General features: G+C 36.7%; 1 protein-coding gene across 4 annotated transcripts in view; it reads right to left on the bottom strand.

The window, feature by feature from the left end:
* Nucleotides 1-14,349, bottom strand: part of BMP2K (BMP2 inducible kinase) — a 174,984-nt gene that overhangs the window by 12,189 nt on the left and 148,446 nt on the right. For 3 of the 4 annotated variants that reach the window (XM_036906441.2, XM_036906440.2, XM_036906442.2), the window contains one exon: nt 12,231-12,341. The exons of the other annotated variant lie outside the window; for it this stretch is intronic. In XM_036906441.2, the coding sequence (XP_036762336.2) occupies nt 12,231-12,341 (111 nt within the window). The remainder of the gene's footprint in view (nt 1-12,230; nt 12,342-14,349) is intronic. 4 annotated transcript variants of the gene reach the window in all.

Genomic DNA, 14,349 nt, shown 5'->3' with positions numbered 1-14,349 from the left:
ATCCTTTCAATAATCTCAACAAGTAGCTAATATCATCCCCAATTTAAGAGAAAGAAAACCTGTAAGAAGTTAGGCAGTATCACACGGCTAATCTGTGATAGAACTAAGATTTATACTGAGGGCTTTGTAATTCCAAAGTCAATGCTCTTTATGACATACTACAGTATTAATAATCAGTTTAGTAAACTGACATAAAAGGTAAATAAATGTAATTCAATGATACTTAAAATATCAATGTATAGAATAAGATATCACTTTTACATACAACACCAAATAGATTCTTGATATAATTTGATTTTTGCATAAATGGATAATGGATAATGACAAAATTTAATTTTGCCCATAAATATTTAAAAATAAAAGAAGGAAGACTTAAATTCATTTTAAAACATGGTCTACCAAAATGTGATCTGTAACTAAGCTTCCTAAAAGTCTGAAAGTGTTATAAGCTAAGGCACCAAACAAATTATAAAGATGCATTAACATGGACAAACTAAGGCAGGCCAGCTGACTGTACCAGATCTAGAATAAATGCAGCTATTAAAGATAGGAAAAAAAGGTATTTTGGACTCTTGGGACCTAGGCTTAGGGGCATAGGGAGCTTTTCTCTAGCTGAGGCTCTTCTTTTTAAGTTAGAATACAATGACACAGAGACTCAAAAATTCACAAGGAAAATTATGTTCAACATAGTTATTTACCCAGCCAAATTAACAATCAAGTGTCAGCTTAGGAAAGAAAGATATTTTTAGGCAGCAAAGTTTAAAACTTTTCCTTCTATAACTACTTTCTCAAGAAAATGGAGCAATTTATTAGTTGCTCTACTAATAAACAAAGAAAAAGGCAGAGAAGAGATCTAGGAATTCCTAGGAAGAATGATGGGTAAAAGAAAACAGTGGATGATAACTGTGTGGCAAACAGAGAGGACAACCAATTCAGATTTTACAGTTCCATTAGAGTTTTAACCATGTAAAAATGAAAATGATAACCACCTTAAGTTGAGAGAAAATTTACACCTCAAAATGGAGATGAACCCACAATTCATGTATCAAAAACTAAGGGAACAAAAACAGTCACTTTTATAAACATAATTAAGTCTAGGAAAAATAAAACTTAACAGAAGAAAAGAAATATAATCATGGTATACTAGACCTCAGGGGTGACAAATATTCATGTATTAAAAAAATGTATATAGGGGTGGAAGATGGCGGCGTGAGTAGAGCAGCGGAAATCTCCTCCCAAAACAACATATATCTATGAAAATATAACAAAGACAACCCTTCCTAGAATAAAGACCAGAGGACACAGGACAATATCCAGACCACATCCGCACCTGCGAGAACCCAGCGCCTCGCGAAGGGGGTGAGATACAAGCCCCGGCCCGGCGGGAGCCGAGCGCCCCTTCCCCCAGCTCCCGGCGGGAGAAGAATAGGCAGAGCGGGAGGGAGACGGAGCCCAGGACTGCCGAACACCCAGCCCCAGCCATCCGGGCCAGAGCGCAGACACAGTGCGTGCCCAGGGGGCCCTGGATGCTAGGGAAACAGGGCAGCAAGAACAGTGAGCGGGCACTGGAGGCTGGGCGCCAGAGGACATAAGAAAAGCGCGCAACCATTTTTTTTTTGCTTTTTTGCTGTTTTGTTTTGGCGAGCGCTTTTTGGAAGTCTTAAAGGGATAGGTACCCCAATATTAGGGAAACAGGGCAGCAAGACCGGTGAGCAGAGGCCTGAGGCTGGCACTGGAGAATAAAGAAAAACGAACAACCACCTTTTTTTTTTGTTTTCGTTTTTTTTAATTAAAAAAAATTTTTTTTTTTTTGGTGGTCATTGTTTTGTTTTGGCGGGTGCTTTTTGGAAGTCTTATAGGGGCAGGGCGGGTCACTTAATCCAGAGGTAGGGAATCCGGGATCTCTGGGCACCCTAACCCCTGGGCTGCAGGGAGCAGGGAGGCCCCTTGCGGACATAAATAGCCTCCCAGCAGCTCCTGCTTCAACGCGACTCCACCATTTTGGAGTAGCTGCCCGAGCCAGGCCACGCCCACAGCAACAGCGGAGATTAACTCCATAGCAACCGGGCAGGAAGCAGAAACCGTGTATGCGCGCAGCTGCGCAGCACAAGCCACTAGAGGTCGCTGTTCTCCCAGAAGAGGAGGGCCACAAACCAACAAGAAAGGAAGTCCTTCCAGCCATCACTCGTCCCAGCTGTGCAAACTATTCCTATCACCATGAAAAGGCAAAGCTACAGGCAGACAAAGATCACAGAGACAACACCAGAGAAGGAGACAGACCTAACCAGTCTTCCTGACAAAGAATTCAAAATAAGAATCATAAACATGCTGACAGAGATGCAGAGAAATACACAAGAGAAATGGGATGAAGTCCGGAGGGAGATCACAGATGCCAGAAAGGAGATCGCAGAAATGAAACGAACTCTGGAAGGGTTTATAAGCAGAATGGATAGGATGCAAGAGGCCATTGATGGAATTGAAACCAGAGAACAGGAACGCATAGAAGCTGACATAGAGAGAGACAAAAGGATCTCCAGGAATGAAACAATATTAAGAGAACTGTGTGACCAATCCAAAAGGAACAATATCCATATTATAGGGGTACCAGAAGAAGAAGAGAGAGGAAAAGAGATGGAAAGTATCTTAGAAGAAATAATTGCTGAAAACTTCCCCACACTGGGGGAGGAAGTAATCGAACAGACCACGGAAATACACAGAACCCCCAACAGAAAGGATCAAAGAAGGGCAACACCAAGACACATAATAATTAAAATGGCAAAGATCAAGGACAAGGAAAGAGTGTTAAAGGCAGCTAGAGAGAAAAAGGTCACCTATAAAGGGAAACCCATCAGGCTAACGTCAGATTTCTCAACAGAAACCCTACAGGCCAGAAGAGAATGGCATGATATATTTAATACAATGAAACAGAAGGGCCTTGAACCAAGGATACTGTATCCAGCACGACTATCATTCAAATATGACGGTGGGATTAAACAATTCCCAGACAAACAAAAGCTGAGGGAATTTGCTTTCCACAAACCACCTCTACAGAACATCTTACAGGGACTGCTCTAGATGGGAGCACTCCTAGAAAGAGCACAGCACAAAACACCCAACATATGAAGAATCGAGGACGAGGAACAAGAAGGGAGAGAAGAAAAGAATCTCCAGACAGTGTATATAACAGCTCAATAAGCGAGCTAAGTTAGGCAGTAAGATACTAAAGAGGCTAACCTTGAACCTTTGGTAACCACGAATTTAAAGCCTGCAATGGCAATAAGTACATATCTTTCAATAGTCACCCTAAATGTTAATGGGTTGAATGCACCAATCAAAAGACACAGAGTAACAGAATGGATAAAAAAGCAAGACCCATCTATATGCTCCTTACAAGAAACTCACCTCAAACCCAAAGACATGTACAGACTAAAAGTCAAGGGATGGAAAAACATATTTCAAGCAAACAACAGTGAGAAGAAAGCAGGGGTTGCAGTACTAATATCAGACAAAATAGACTTCAAAACAAAGAAAGTAACAAGAGATAAAGAAGGACACTACATAATGATAAAGGGCTCAGTCAAACAAGAGGATATAACCATTCTAAATATATATGCACCCAACACAGGAGCACCACCATATGTGAAACAAATACAGAACTAAAGGGGGATATAGACTGCAATGCATTCATTCTAGGAGACTTCAACACACCACTCACCCCAAAGGATAGATCCACTGGGCAGAAAATAAGTAAGGACACGGAAGCACTGAACAACACAGTAGAACAGATGGACCTAATACACATCTATAGAACTCTACATCCAAAAGCAACGGGATATACATTCTTCTCAAGTGCACATGGAACATTCTCCAGAATAGACCACATACTAGGCCACAAAAAGAGCCTCAGAAAATTCCAAAAGATTGAAATCCTACCAACCAACTTTTCAGACCACAAAGGCATAAAACTAGAAATAAACTGTACAAAGAAAGCAAAGAGGCTCACAAACACATGGAGGCTTAACAACACGCTCCTAAATAATCAATGGATCAATGACCAAATCAAAATGGAGATCCAGCAATATATGGAAACAAATGACAACAACAACACTAAGCCCCAACTTCTGTGGGACTCAGCAAAAGCAGTCTTAAGAGGAAAGTATATAGCAATCCAAGCATATTTAAAAAAGGAAGAGCAATCCCAAATCAATGGTCTAATGTCACAATTATTGAAATTGGAAAAAGAAGAACAGATGAGGCCTAAGGTCAGCAGAAGGAGGGACATAATAAAGATCAGAGAAGAAATAAATAAAATTGAGAAGAATAAAACAATAGCAAAAATCAATGAAACCAAGAGCTGGTTCTTCGAGAAAATAAACAAAATAGATAAGCCTCTAGCCAGACTTATTAAGAGGAAAAGAGAGTCAACACAAATCAACAGTATCAGAAATGAGAAAGGAAAAATCACAACAGATCCCGCAGAAATACAAAGAATTATTAGAGACTACTATGAAAACCTATATGCTAACAAGCTGGGAAACCTAGGAGAAATGGACAACTTCCTAGAAAAATACAACCTTCCAAGACTGACCCAAAAAGAAACAAAAAATCTAAACAGACCAATTACCAGCAACGAAATTGAAGTGGTAATCAAAAAACTACCAAAGAACAAAACCCCCGGGCCAGATGGATTTACCTCGGAATTTTATCAGACATACAGGGAAGACATAATACCCATTCTCCTTAAAGTTTTCCAAAAAATAGAGGAGGAGGGGATACTCCCAAACTCATTCTATGAAGCTAACATCACCCTAATACCAAAACCAGGCAAAGTCACCACCAAAAAAGAAAACTACAGACCAATATCCCTGATGAACGTAGATGCAAAAATACTCAACAAAATATTAGCAAACCGAATTCAAAAATACATCAAAAGGATCATATACCATGACCAAGTGGGATTCATCCCAGGGATGCAAGAATGGTACAACATTCGAAAGTCCATCAACATCATCCACCACATCAACAAAAAGAAAGACAAAAACCACATGATCATCTCCATAGATGCTGAAAAAGCATTTGACAAAGTTCAACATCCATTCATGATAAAAACTCTCAGCAAAATGGGAATAGAGGGCAAGTACCTCAACATAATAAAGGCCATCTATGATAAACCCACAGCCAACATTATATTGAACAGCGAGAAGCTGAAAGCATTTCCTCTGAGATCGGGAACTAGACAGGGATGCCCACTCTCTCCACTGTTATTTAACATAGTACTGGAGGTCCTAGCCATGGCAATCAGACAAAATAAAGAAATACAAGGAATCCAGATTGGTAAAGAAGAAGTTAAACTGTCACTATTTGCAGATGACATGATACTGTACATGAAAAACCCTAAAGACTCCACCCCAAAACTACTAGAACTGATATCGGAATACAGCAAAGTTGCAGGATACAAAATCAACACACAGAAATCTGTGGCTTTCCTATATACTAACAATGAACCAACAGAAAGAGAAATCAGGAAAACAACTCCATTCACAATTGCATCAAAAAAAATAAAATACCTAGGAATAAACCTAACCAAAGAAGTGAAAGACTTATACTCTGAAAACTACAAGTCACTCTTAAGAGAAATTAAAGGGGACACTAACAGATAGAAACTCATCCCATGCTCGTGGCTAGGAAGAATTAATATTGTCAAAATGGCCATCCTGCCCAAAGCAATATACAGATTTGATGCAATCCCTATGAAACTACCAGCAACATTCTTCAATGAACTGGAACAAATAATTCAAAAATTCATATGGAAACAACAAAGACCCCGAATAGCCAAAGCAATCCTGAGAAAGAAGAATAAAGTAGGGGGGATCTCACTCCCCAAATTCAAACTCTACTATAAAGCCATAGTAATCAAGACAATTTGGTACTGGCACAAGAGCATAGCCACAGAACAATGGAACAGACTAGAGAATCCAGACATTAACCCAGACATATATGGTCAATTAATATTTGATAAAGGAGCCATGGACATACAATGGCGAAATGACAGTCTCTTCAACAGGTGGTGCTGGCAAAACTGGACAGCTACATGTAGGAGAATGAAACTGGACCATTGTCTAACCCCATATACAAAAGTAAACTCAAAATGGATCAAAGACCTGAATGTAAGCCATGAAACCATTAAACTCTTGGAAGAAAACATAGGCAAAAACCTCTTAGACATAAACATGAGTGATCTCTTCTTGAACATATCTCCCCGGGCAAGGAAAACAACAGCAAAAATGAGTAAGTGGGACTATATTAAGCTGAAAAGCTTCTGTACAGCAAAAGACACCATCAATAGAACAAGAAGGATCCCTACAGTATGGGAGAATATATTTGAAAATGACACATCCGATAAAGGCTTGACATCCAGAATATATAAGGAGCTCACACGCCTCAACAAACAAAAAACAAATAACCCAATTAAAAAATGGGCAGAGGAACTGAACAGACAGTTCTCCAAAAAAGAAATACAGATGGCCAACAGACACATGAAAAGATGCTCCACATCGCTAATTATCAGAGAAATGCAAATTAAAACTACAATGAGGTATCACCTCACACCAGTAAGGATGGCTGCCATCCAAAAGACAAACAACAACAAATGTTGGCGAGGCTGTGGAGAAAGGGGAACCCTCCTACACTGTTGGTGGGAATGTAAGTTAGTTCAACCATTGTGGAAAGCACTATGGAGGTACATCAAAATGCTCAAAACAGACTTACCATTTGACCCAGGAATTCCACTCCTAGGAATTTACCCTAAGAACGCAGCAATCAAGTTTGAGAAAGACAGATGCACCCCTATGTTTATTGCAGCACTATTTACAATAGTCAAGAATTGGAAGCAACTTAATGTCCATCAATAGATGAATGGATAAAGAAGATGTGGTACATATACACAATGGAATACTACTCAGCCATAAGAAAAGGGCAAATCCAATCATTTGCAGCAACATGGATGGAGCTGGAAGGTATTATGCTCAGTGAAACAAGCCAAGCGGAGAAAGAGAAATACCAAATGATTTCACTTATCTGTGGAATATAAGAACAAAGGAAAAACTGAAGGAACAAAACAGCAGCAGAATCACAGAACTCAAGAATGGACTAACAGTTACCAAAGGGAAAGGGACTGGGGAGGATGGGTGGGTAAGGAGGGATAAGGGGGGGAGAAGTAGGGGTGTATTAAGATTAACATGCATGGGGGGGTAGGAGAAAAGGGAGGGCTATACAACACAGAGAAGGCAAGTAGTGATTCTACAACATTTTACTATGCTGATGGACAGTGACTGTAAAGGAGTTTATAGGGGAGACCTGGTATAGGGGAGAGCCTAGTAAACATAATATTCGTCATGTAAGTGTAGATTAGTGATACCAAAAACAAAGCAAAAAAAAAAAGGGCAGTTCCTGTGTGGTAACCTCCAACGAGTTCTACACAAGGGTATAAAGGGCATATAAAAGTGTAGGCAAAGGGTCTGTTTGTGTTTATACAGAGGATCAAAGCCTAATTGGGCTACCCCGAAAATGAACTAAGATACGATATGAAAAAGAACTTCCAACATCTGCACTCTCTGGAAGACTCATGCCAGAAGATGATCATCAAAAAACCCCAACAAAGATCCACGCACTGCTACAGCTGTAGATGCACTCATCCCACCAGTTCCTGGACTTGCCATGGGAATCAGGAAGGAGATATCTAAGCTGACCTGTGCATACAGTGGAACAACAAATTTGACTGGATCTATACTGTTGGAACTCAACCAAGAATTTGGAGATGTGCAAATTGTAGCACTCCAAAGTCTTACAACTACAGACTATTTACTGTTAAAAGAACATATGGCATGTGAACAGTCCCCAGGAATGGGTTGTTTTAATTTGTCTGATTTCTCTCAGACTGTTCAAGTTCAGTTGGACAATATCCACCATATCATAGATAAGTTTTCACAAATGCCTAAGGTGCCTAACTGGTTTTCTGGGTTTCACTGGAGATGGCTGGTAATTACAGATATGCTTTTGTTATGTAACTATACTCCTATTATGTTAATGTGTGTGCACAATTTAAGTAGTAGCTTAAAACCTATACATGCTGAAGTACTCCACAAGAAGATATGTCAAAGAAATAATCAATCTTCCCATGTTTTCTTCCGCCTGCTACTTCTATAGCTTTTCTTCTTCCTTCCTAATTACAACCCTTAAATAGAATTCGTGCCTCATATCAAATTTACCGAGTATCGTAATTCTTCCAAGTGGTAAGGAGACCTCAAGACAAATGCTGGGCATTGAAGCCACAGGGCATAAATATGCTAAGAAGTAAAAAGCTAACCTTTTCAAACAATAAGGCTTCCCTCTCACTTACCAACTTCACATTTCCCTGTATGGCCCCGGAAGATGACTGGTTAGCCAGAGACGGGTAAGATTCCTCAAGGGAGGAACAACCTAAGACAGGCACAGTCGCAGGGGGGCCATCAGGTGAGAAATTGGGGATCAACAGAGGTGAGGCTTAGAACCTCACCCCCCCTGTTCTGAGAGAAATCTTCTGCATACGTGGATGTTTTATTGCCCTGGTCTAGCTTGGATTAACACATAGTCTACAGGCACACACCTGATCATCTACATTTGCTCTCTTACAACACTAAACTATGTTTTCTACCTTTATCTTGTATCTACCTACCACTTCAGCATTTTATTAAAAATAATAATAATAAAGAGAGAAATGTGGTATCCACATATAAATCAAGTATAAAAACCAAATGAGTATTCATATTTGAACTGACTGTTTAGAGTTCATAATGCATGAGCAAAACCGAAAGTTTCTGTGATGACTGCCCTTGTACTGTTCACTATGTAACTTATTCATTATGTAAGAATTTGTTCTCCATGTAAGAACTTGTTTGTTATGCCTCAGAAGATTGGAGACTGATGAAAATTAGGCTTGGGGTGGATTAATGATTGTGCATTGAGCATTGACTCCCCTATACAGAATTTTATTGTCGTTAACAACCATTTGATCAATAAATATGAGAGATGCCCTGACAAAAAAAAAAAAAAAAAAAAAAAAAAAGGACATACTTCCAATGGTAAAATAAATAAGTAACTGGGATGTAATGTATAGCATAAGGAATATAGTCAAGATATTGTAACAGCTTGGTAGGGTGATAGCTGGAACCTAGAATTATGTATATAAATGTTTTACCACTGTGTTGTACACTTGAAACTAATGTAATGTAATACTGTGCATCAACTACCCTTCAATAAAAAATAATTATTAAAAAAAAAAAAAATGTATACTTTGAACACTGACAACCAATGATTGTGCCAAAACTCTACTGGAAGGATATGAATAAAGGACACATAAGAGAGTGTGTATGTGTGTGTGTGTGTGTGTGTGTGTGTGTGAGAGAGGTAACAGTGTATACTAATTAAATCCTCATTTTCCATAATAGGAAGTTAGCAGGTATTATCTAAAATTTTTTTAAAAGGAAGAAAAAGCAGTATAAGCATACTATGCTAAAATACCAGAAGTAAAAAATTACCTGTAATAAGTTTGAATGGGGAGGCAGCATGCAGTGATTTTTTTTTCACTAAAAACCTTGTTAAACCTGACTTTTTAAAGCATATACGTGTTAAATATTAAAAATTTAGTTTAAAAATTTTATAAAATTATGATAAACTGAAGTAAAAAACTAATTATTTACAATTCCAAAGTTAAGTTTACAAGTTTTAACAAATTTTTTCTTTCAAAATAAAAATAGCATAATTCCTAATAAAACCAGTGTGAGAACAAGAGATTCAGGATAGCAGGCCTTTTTAAATGTACTTTACCAACAGACTTAAAACTTGTTAAATTCTTACAGCATTCTGCCTCACAACTGAAGCCATTTTGTTCTCAGGTAGCATTCTCTATATGGTTTACCTAAGATTATGTCCACTAATTGTCAATTCTCAGACTCCACTAAAATGGCTTATCCAATGTACCTATTATTCTGTACTGTACTCACACACACATACTTAGAAGTAGTCACTTGTCTTTCTTTTGTTCTAGTCCTACAATTTCCAAATGCTTACAATGCTAAGTGGAGTATATTTTCATTAGATAGAATTCATTTTTCTTTTTCTAATTTCTTCCTAAAGAAATTATTATAGATAAGTTAATTTTTGTGTCAGTAGATTCAGTTATTTTACTATTAGAGGAAAATGAATGTCCCTGAATAGTTTGTTTTTACAGCCAAAATTATTATATTTTTATAACAAAGTATTTCTAAGCTTGATAATAAACAAGTCAGCAGCAGTAAGTTCTTAAATTTTTTTATTTTAATTATGCACTTTGGGTCTGGTAAATATATATTAATAATGCTGAGATAGCAAAGTGCCCACCTTTTCTTCTCTCTCTGGAAGCACATTTCTACAATGACCACTGCCTCCTTTATTCCACAGTACGTACCCAATTTTTCATAACCAAATCATTCCAATGGCCATGTTCACATTAAATCTAGACAGACTTTTTTGGACAGGTAGCATTTATATCAAAGGGCATTTTTTTTAAGTCATTGTCCTAACACTAAAGGAGTATGAATTTTTAGTATTAGTCATAATTTTTAATATATCCAATGAATATTATTAGGTACTTACTGAGTTGGCTACTGGGCAGTTTTCAAAGACAGACAATTCATGTTTCCAACTCACAATAACCTTAAAATCTAACAGAGAAGTTAGATATCCCCAGTAAAAAGAAAAACAAAATAGCAATAACAGCAATCAAGCTCAAATCAGGTTCACCCTAGCTCCGGATTCTACTATTCATTTCCCCAGGGTACTTTCAGAAGCTATTAAAGAACAAAGAAGTTGCAGAGATAAATGTAAATCTGAAAAGGACATACAACTTCTAGAGTATGAAAAAGAGCTATTATTGAAACCACTCTCTGCCACAAAGAGATAAATATCTGAAGTCACTGAGTACTGCGTTCTTGAGAACTTATAAAAGACCATTTTGACATATTAATTTAAGAAAAACAGTAGCATTTTTATGACCTAGGGTATCGGGAGTGTGAGGGAGTACATCTTTGCAAGTAAAGTAAACAGACACAGTAATCTGTTTTCCCCAGTTAACGTCATGTCATCCATGAAAGAGGCAATTTCAAGGAAGCAAGCAGAATATGACAAAAATATGGACTGTTTTCAGTAAGTGGCCAAGGGTAAAGCATGGGAATGAACGTAATCATTACTGTTTGTGTCCTGGATAACCAAATCTGAATGGTGAAAAGCTGTTACCAGTGCCTTAATATATTCATCAAAAATCCTGAACACTAATTCCTTAGTTTCATTTTCCATTTTTAAGTTTTTCTTCCATTGTTGTTCTTTCTTGTGTGTATTTTTTAAAATTGTAGTGATGATTTTACATATGTAACTTGCCTGAGTAAGAAATAAAAGGAACAGAACCAAAGAACATGGCTGACAGTTACCCTGAATATAGTAAACAAAACTCTTACCTTCTAATAATTTTTTCTTCCAATACAGTAACCTTTTCTAAGAAACTCTTTTTTTTTCACTATAACCATACACACACACAAATCCATTTTATGCCAAAGTGGGATCCTATTTCATTCTAATATATTCAACAGCATTAACTGAGTAATTACTTTGAAAATGTTACTACAATTATTTTTAAATGGTGAATAATCACAATATTTAAATTCTGGATTGAAATCAAAGAAAGGATGCAAGAGAAAAGAGAAGGTAATTTCTCACAAAATGATTGTGACAAATACAAAATCTTCAGTACTTCTTAAATACACCTAACAAGTGAGCCTGTATAAACAAGGAAAATACAGGATTTTTAAGCAAAAGTGAAGAATAAAAACGTCTTATGTATACTTTAAGCATATAAAAAGGAAAGACATTTTTAAGCATGAATTTTTTTGGAACAATATCCAATAATAAAGGCAAAAAGAAACAGTTACAATTCTATTATGTCAATTAGCATTTTTCTATGTTGGCAAAAGGCACAAGTGAATAACCCAATGGAAAGAATGTCAGTAGGAAAACTAGGATAGCTAAACATTAATTTTCTATTCTATTTGGTGTAAAGAATACCTGGTTCTTTGGCTTCAAGTTAATAAGGTTTTTTGTTGTTATTACTGCTGACCTTGTGTGTATGTTTTCATGATAGTGATGTTACATATGTAACTTGCCTGAGTGAGAAATGAAAGGAACAGAACCAAAAGGATCTTCTGGAGGATGGTTATGTGGAGCAGAGAGTGGGTCTACATTCTTATCTGAGGATGCTCTCTCCTCGAGCCTGTCTGTAAAAATAAGATGAAACAAAACAAAAAATAAAATAAAAACAAAATGATCTTTAAATTTTAAAAATAGTGGTATACAGTATAAATACAATGGAAATTATACAAAGCAACAGCCATTCTGAAAAATACTAGATTCAGAGTTCATTTTTATAAGCATTAGGGGATAGTCATTTTTATAAGTAAAAGGGAATATATAGAGTTTAATATATATTTGTTGCTACAAAGGCAGGCTTAATAACACAGTCTCAGTCCTAGATCTCGCTACATGCAATCAAAGTAATGAATTAACTTAGTTTATTTACATACCAGTTGTCTTCAACATGTAACATACTGGACCTGAACTTAAGCTCAGCTTATTAAACAGAGACATACTTGGCAGATCTTCTCCAAAAACTTATTCACATGGAAAAAATACTGCAAATGGTCATTTGATCATTAACTAGATAAATCCTACTTCTCAATAGCAATAAAAAGTAATTCACTATATTTTATATTATTGCCCATTTCCCATATTACTTTGCAGTTATTGAACCATTCACAAAAAAAAGACATAGAATATTTCTCTACTAATTAAAAGCCTTAATAGCAGAGTTTACTTCATCCAACAAACATATGAGCATCTATTATGCTCCAGGCACTATTCTAAGCAATAGACATGCAACATCAAATAAAACAAAGATTCTTGCCATCATGGAATTTAGATACTGGTATGGAAAAACAAATAATAAGCAAGGAACATAATGAGAAATCATACATATATTTATATGTTATATACATATATAATATATACACGCACACATATATATATGTGTGTGTGTATGTGTGTGTATATATATATATATAAAGCAAATAATGTTATAGAGAAAAATTTTTTCAGGGTAAAAGGAAATTAAGAGGATGGGTATAGGTTACAGTACTAGAGTGATGCTGATAGGTACAGGTGAGAAAAGACGTCAAAGAGGCAGGAGTGGATTACTGGAAAAGACCACACCAGGCAGGCGACGAGCAAGAGCAAAGGCAGGAGCAAGCCTGGTGTGTCTGAACAGGAGCTGATGGGTCCCAGTTTCCTCGTGGTGATGGTTTTTGTGATTATCTATCTGCTCTTAAATTCTGTACATCGCACTTTATCAGTTGAAAACGTCCAGATTTTTCTAACATGTTTCTTCATCCTGGTTCTCAGCAATCAAATATATACTAGTAGGGACCCATTCTGTCTTTCCAGATATTTTAAGCATTCCCAGGACTATACCTTTCATATTTAAGGAGTTCTATGGTAAATTAATGCTGGTTTTGAGTTCTAATGGATTGCAAAGTGGGGAGGGAATATCCAAATACAATTCTCTAAAAATGACTGGTAACTTCAGAATGAAGTAAAAAGCCCCAAATTAAGGCAGGAATCTCCTAGGACAGTGCTTCTCAAATTTAACTTGCATTCCAATAATGTAAGGAATTACTAAAATGAAAATCCTGATTAGATGGTTCTGAGATGGCTCTTGAGGTTCTACTTCAGCAATCTCCCAGGTGATGTGACTGCTGGTCCACAGAGTACTCTTCAGAAGGCAAGGCCCTAGAGTCTACAACACTCTGAATATATTTAATCACTGCTATGTACAACTAATTCTTTAAACGCCTTTATGATAACAGATACAATTACCAGCATTTGTCACTGAAACTAGCTGCAATATCCACATAAAACTTAGGGGTGTTAAAAATTTTACTTAAACTTTTGTTTATGCACTAATAACTTGTTAAGGCAACACATCTGACAATTGTTTTGTACACAAAGAGAACTTCTAAAACTTAAGAGTTACTTTCATGTAGTAATAAAAATGAAATAACAATGAACATGAAAATTTGTTTTAGGTGTTCTTTTTCAAGAAAGTAACTATATACTTAATTCAAGAAATCAGTAACAAATGCTGACTGTATCATGAAAAATGTTTTTTCATATTGTTGTCCAATGCCTATTAAATAGAAGTTAAGTCTCATAGCCTCTTTCTGAAAAAAA

This window comes from Manis pentadactyla, chromosome 5 (genome assembly GCF_030020395.1).
Source record: "Manis pentadactyla isolate mManPen7 chromosome 5, mManPen7.hap1, whole genome shotgun sequence".
NCBI lineage: Eukaryota > Metazoa > Chordata > Mammalia > Pholidota > Manidae > Manis > Manis pentadactyla.
Note: the sequence above shows the minus strand (reverse complement) of the source record. Positions and strands in the feature narration are given on the sequence as shown.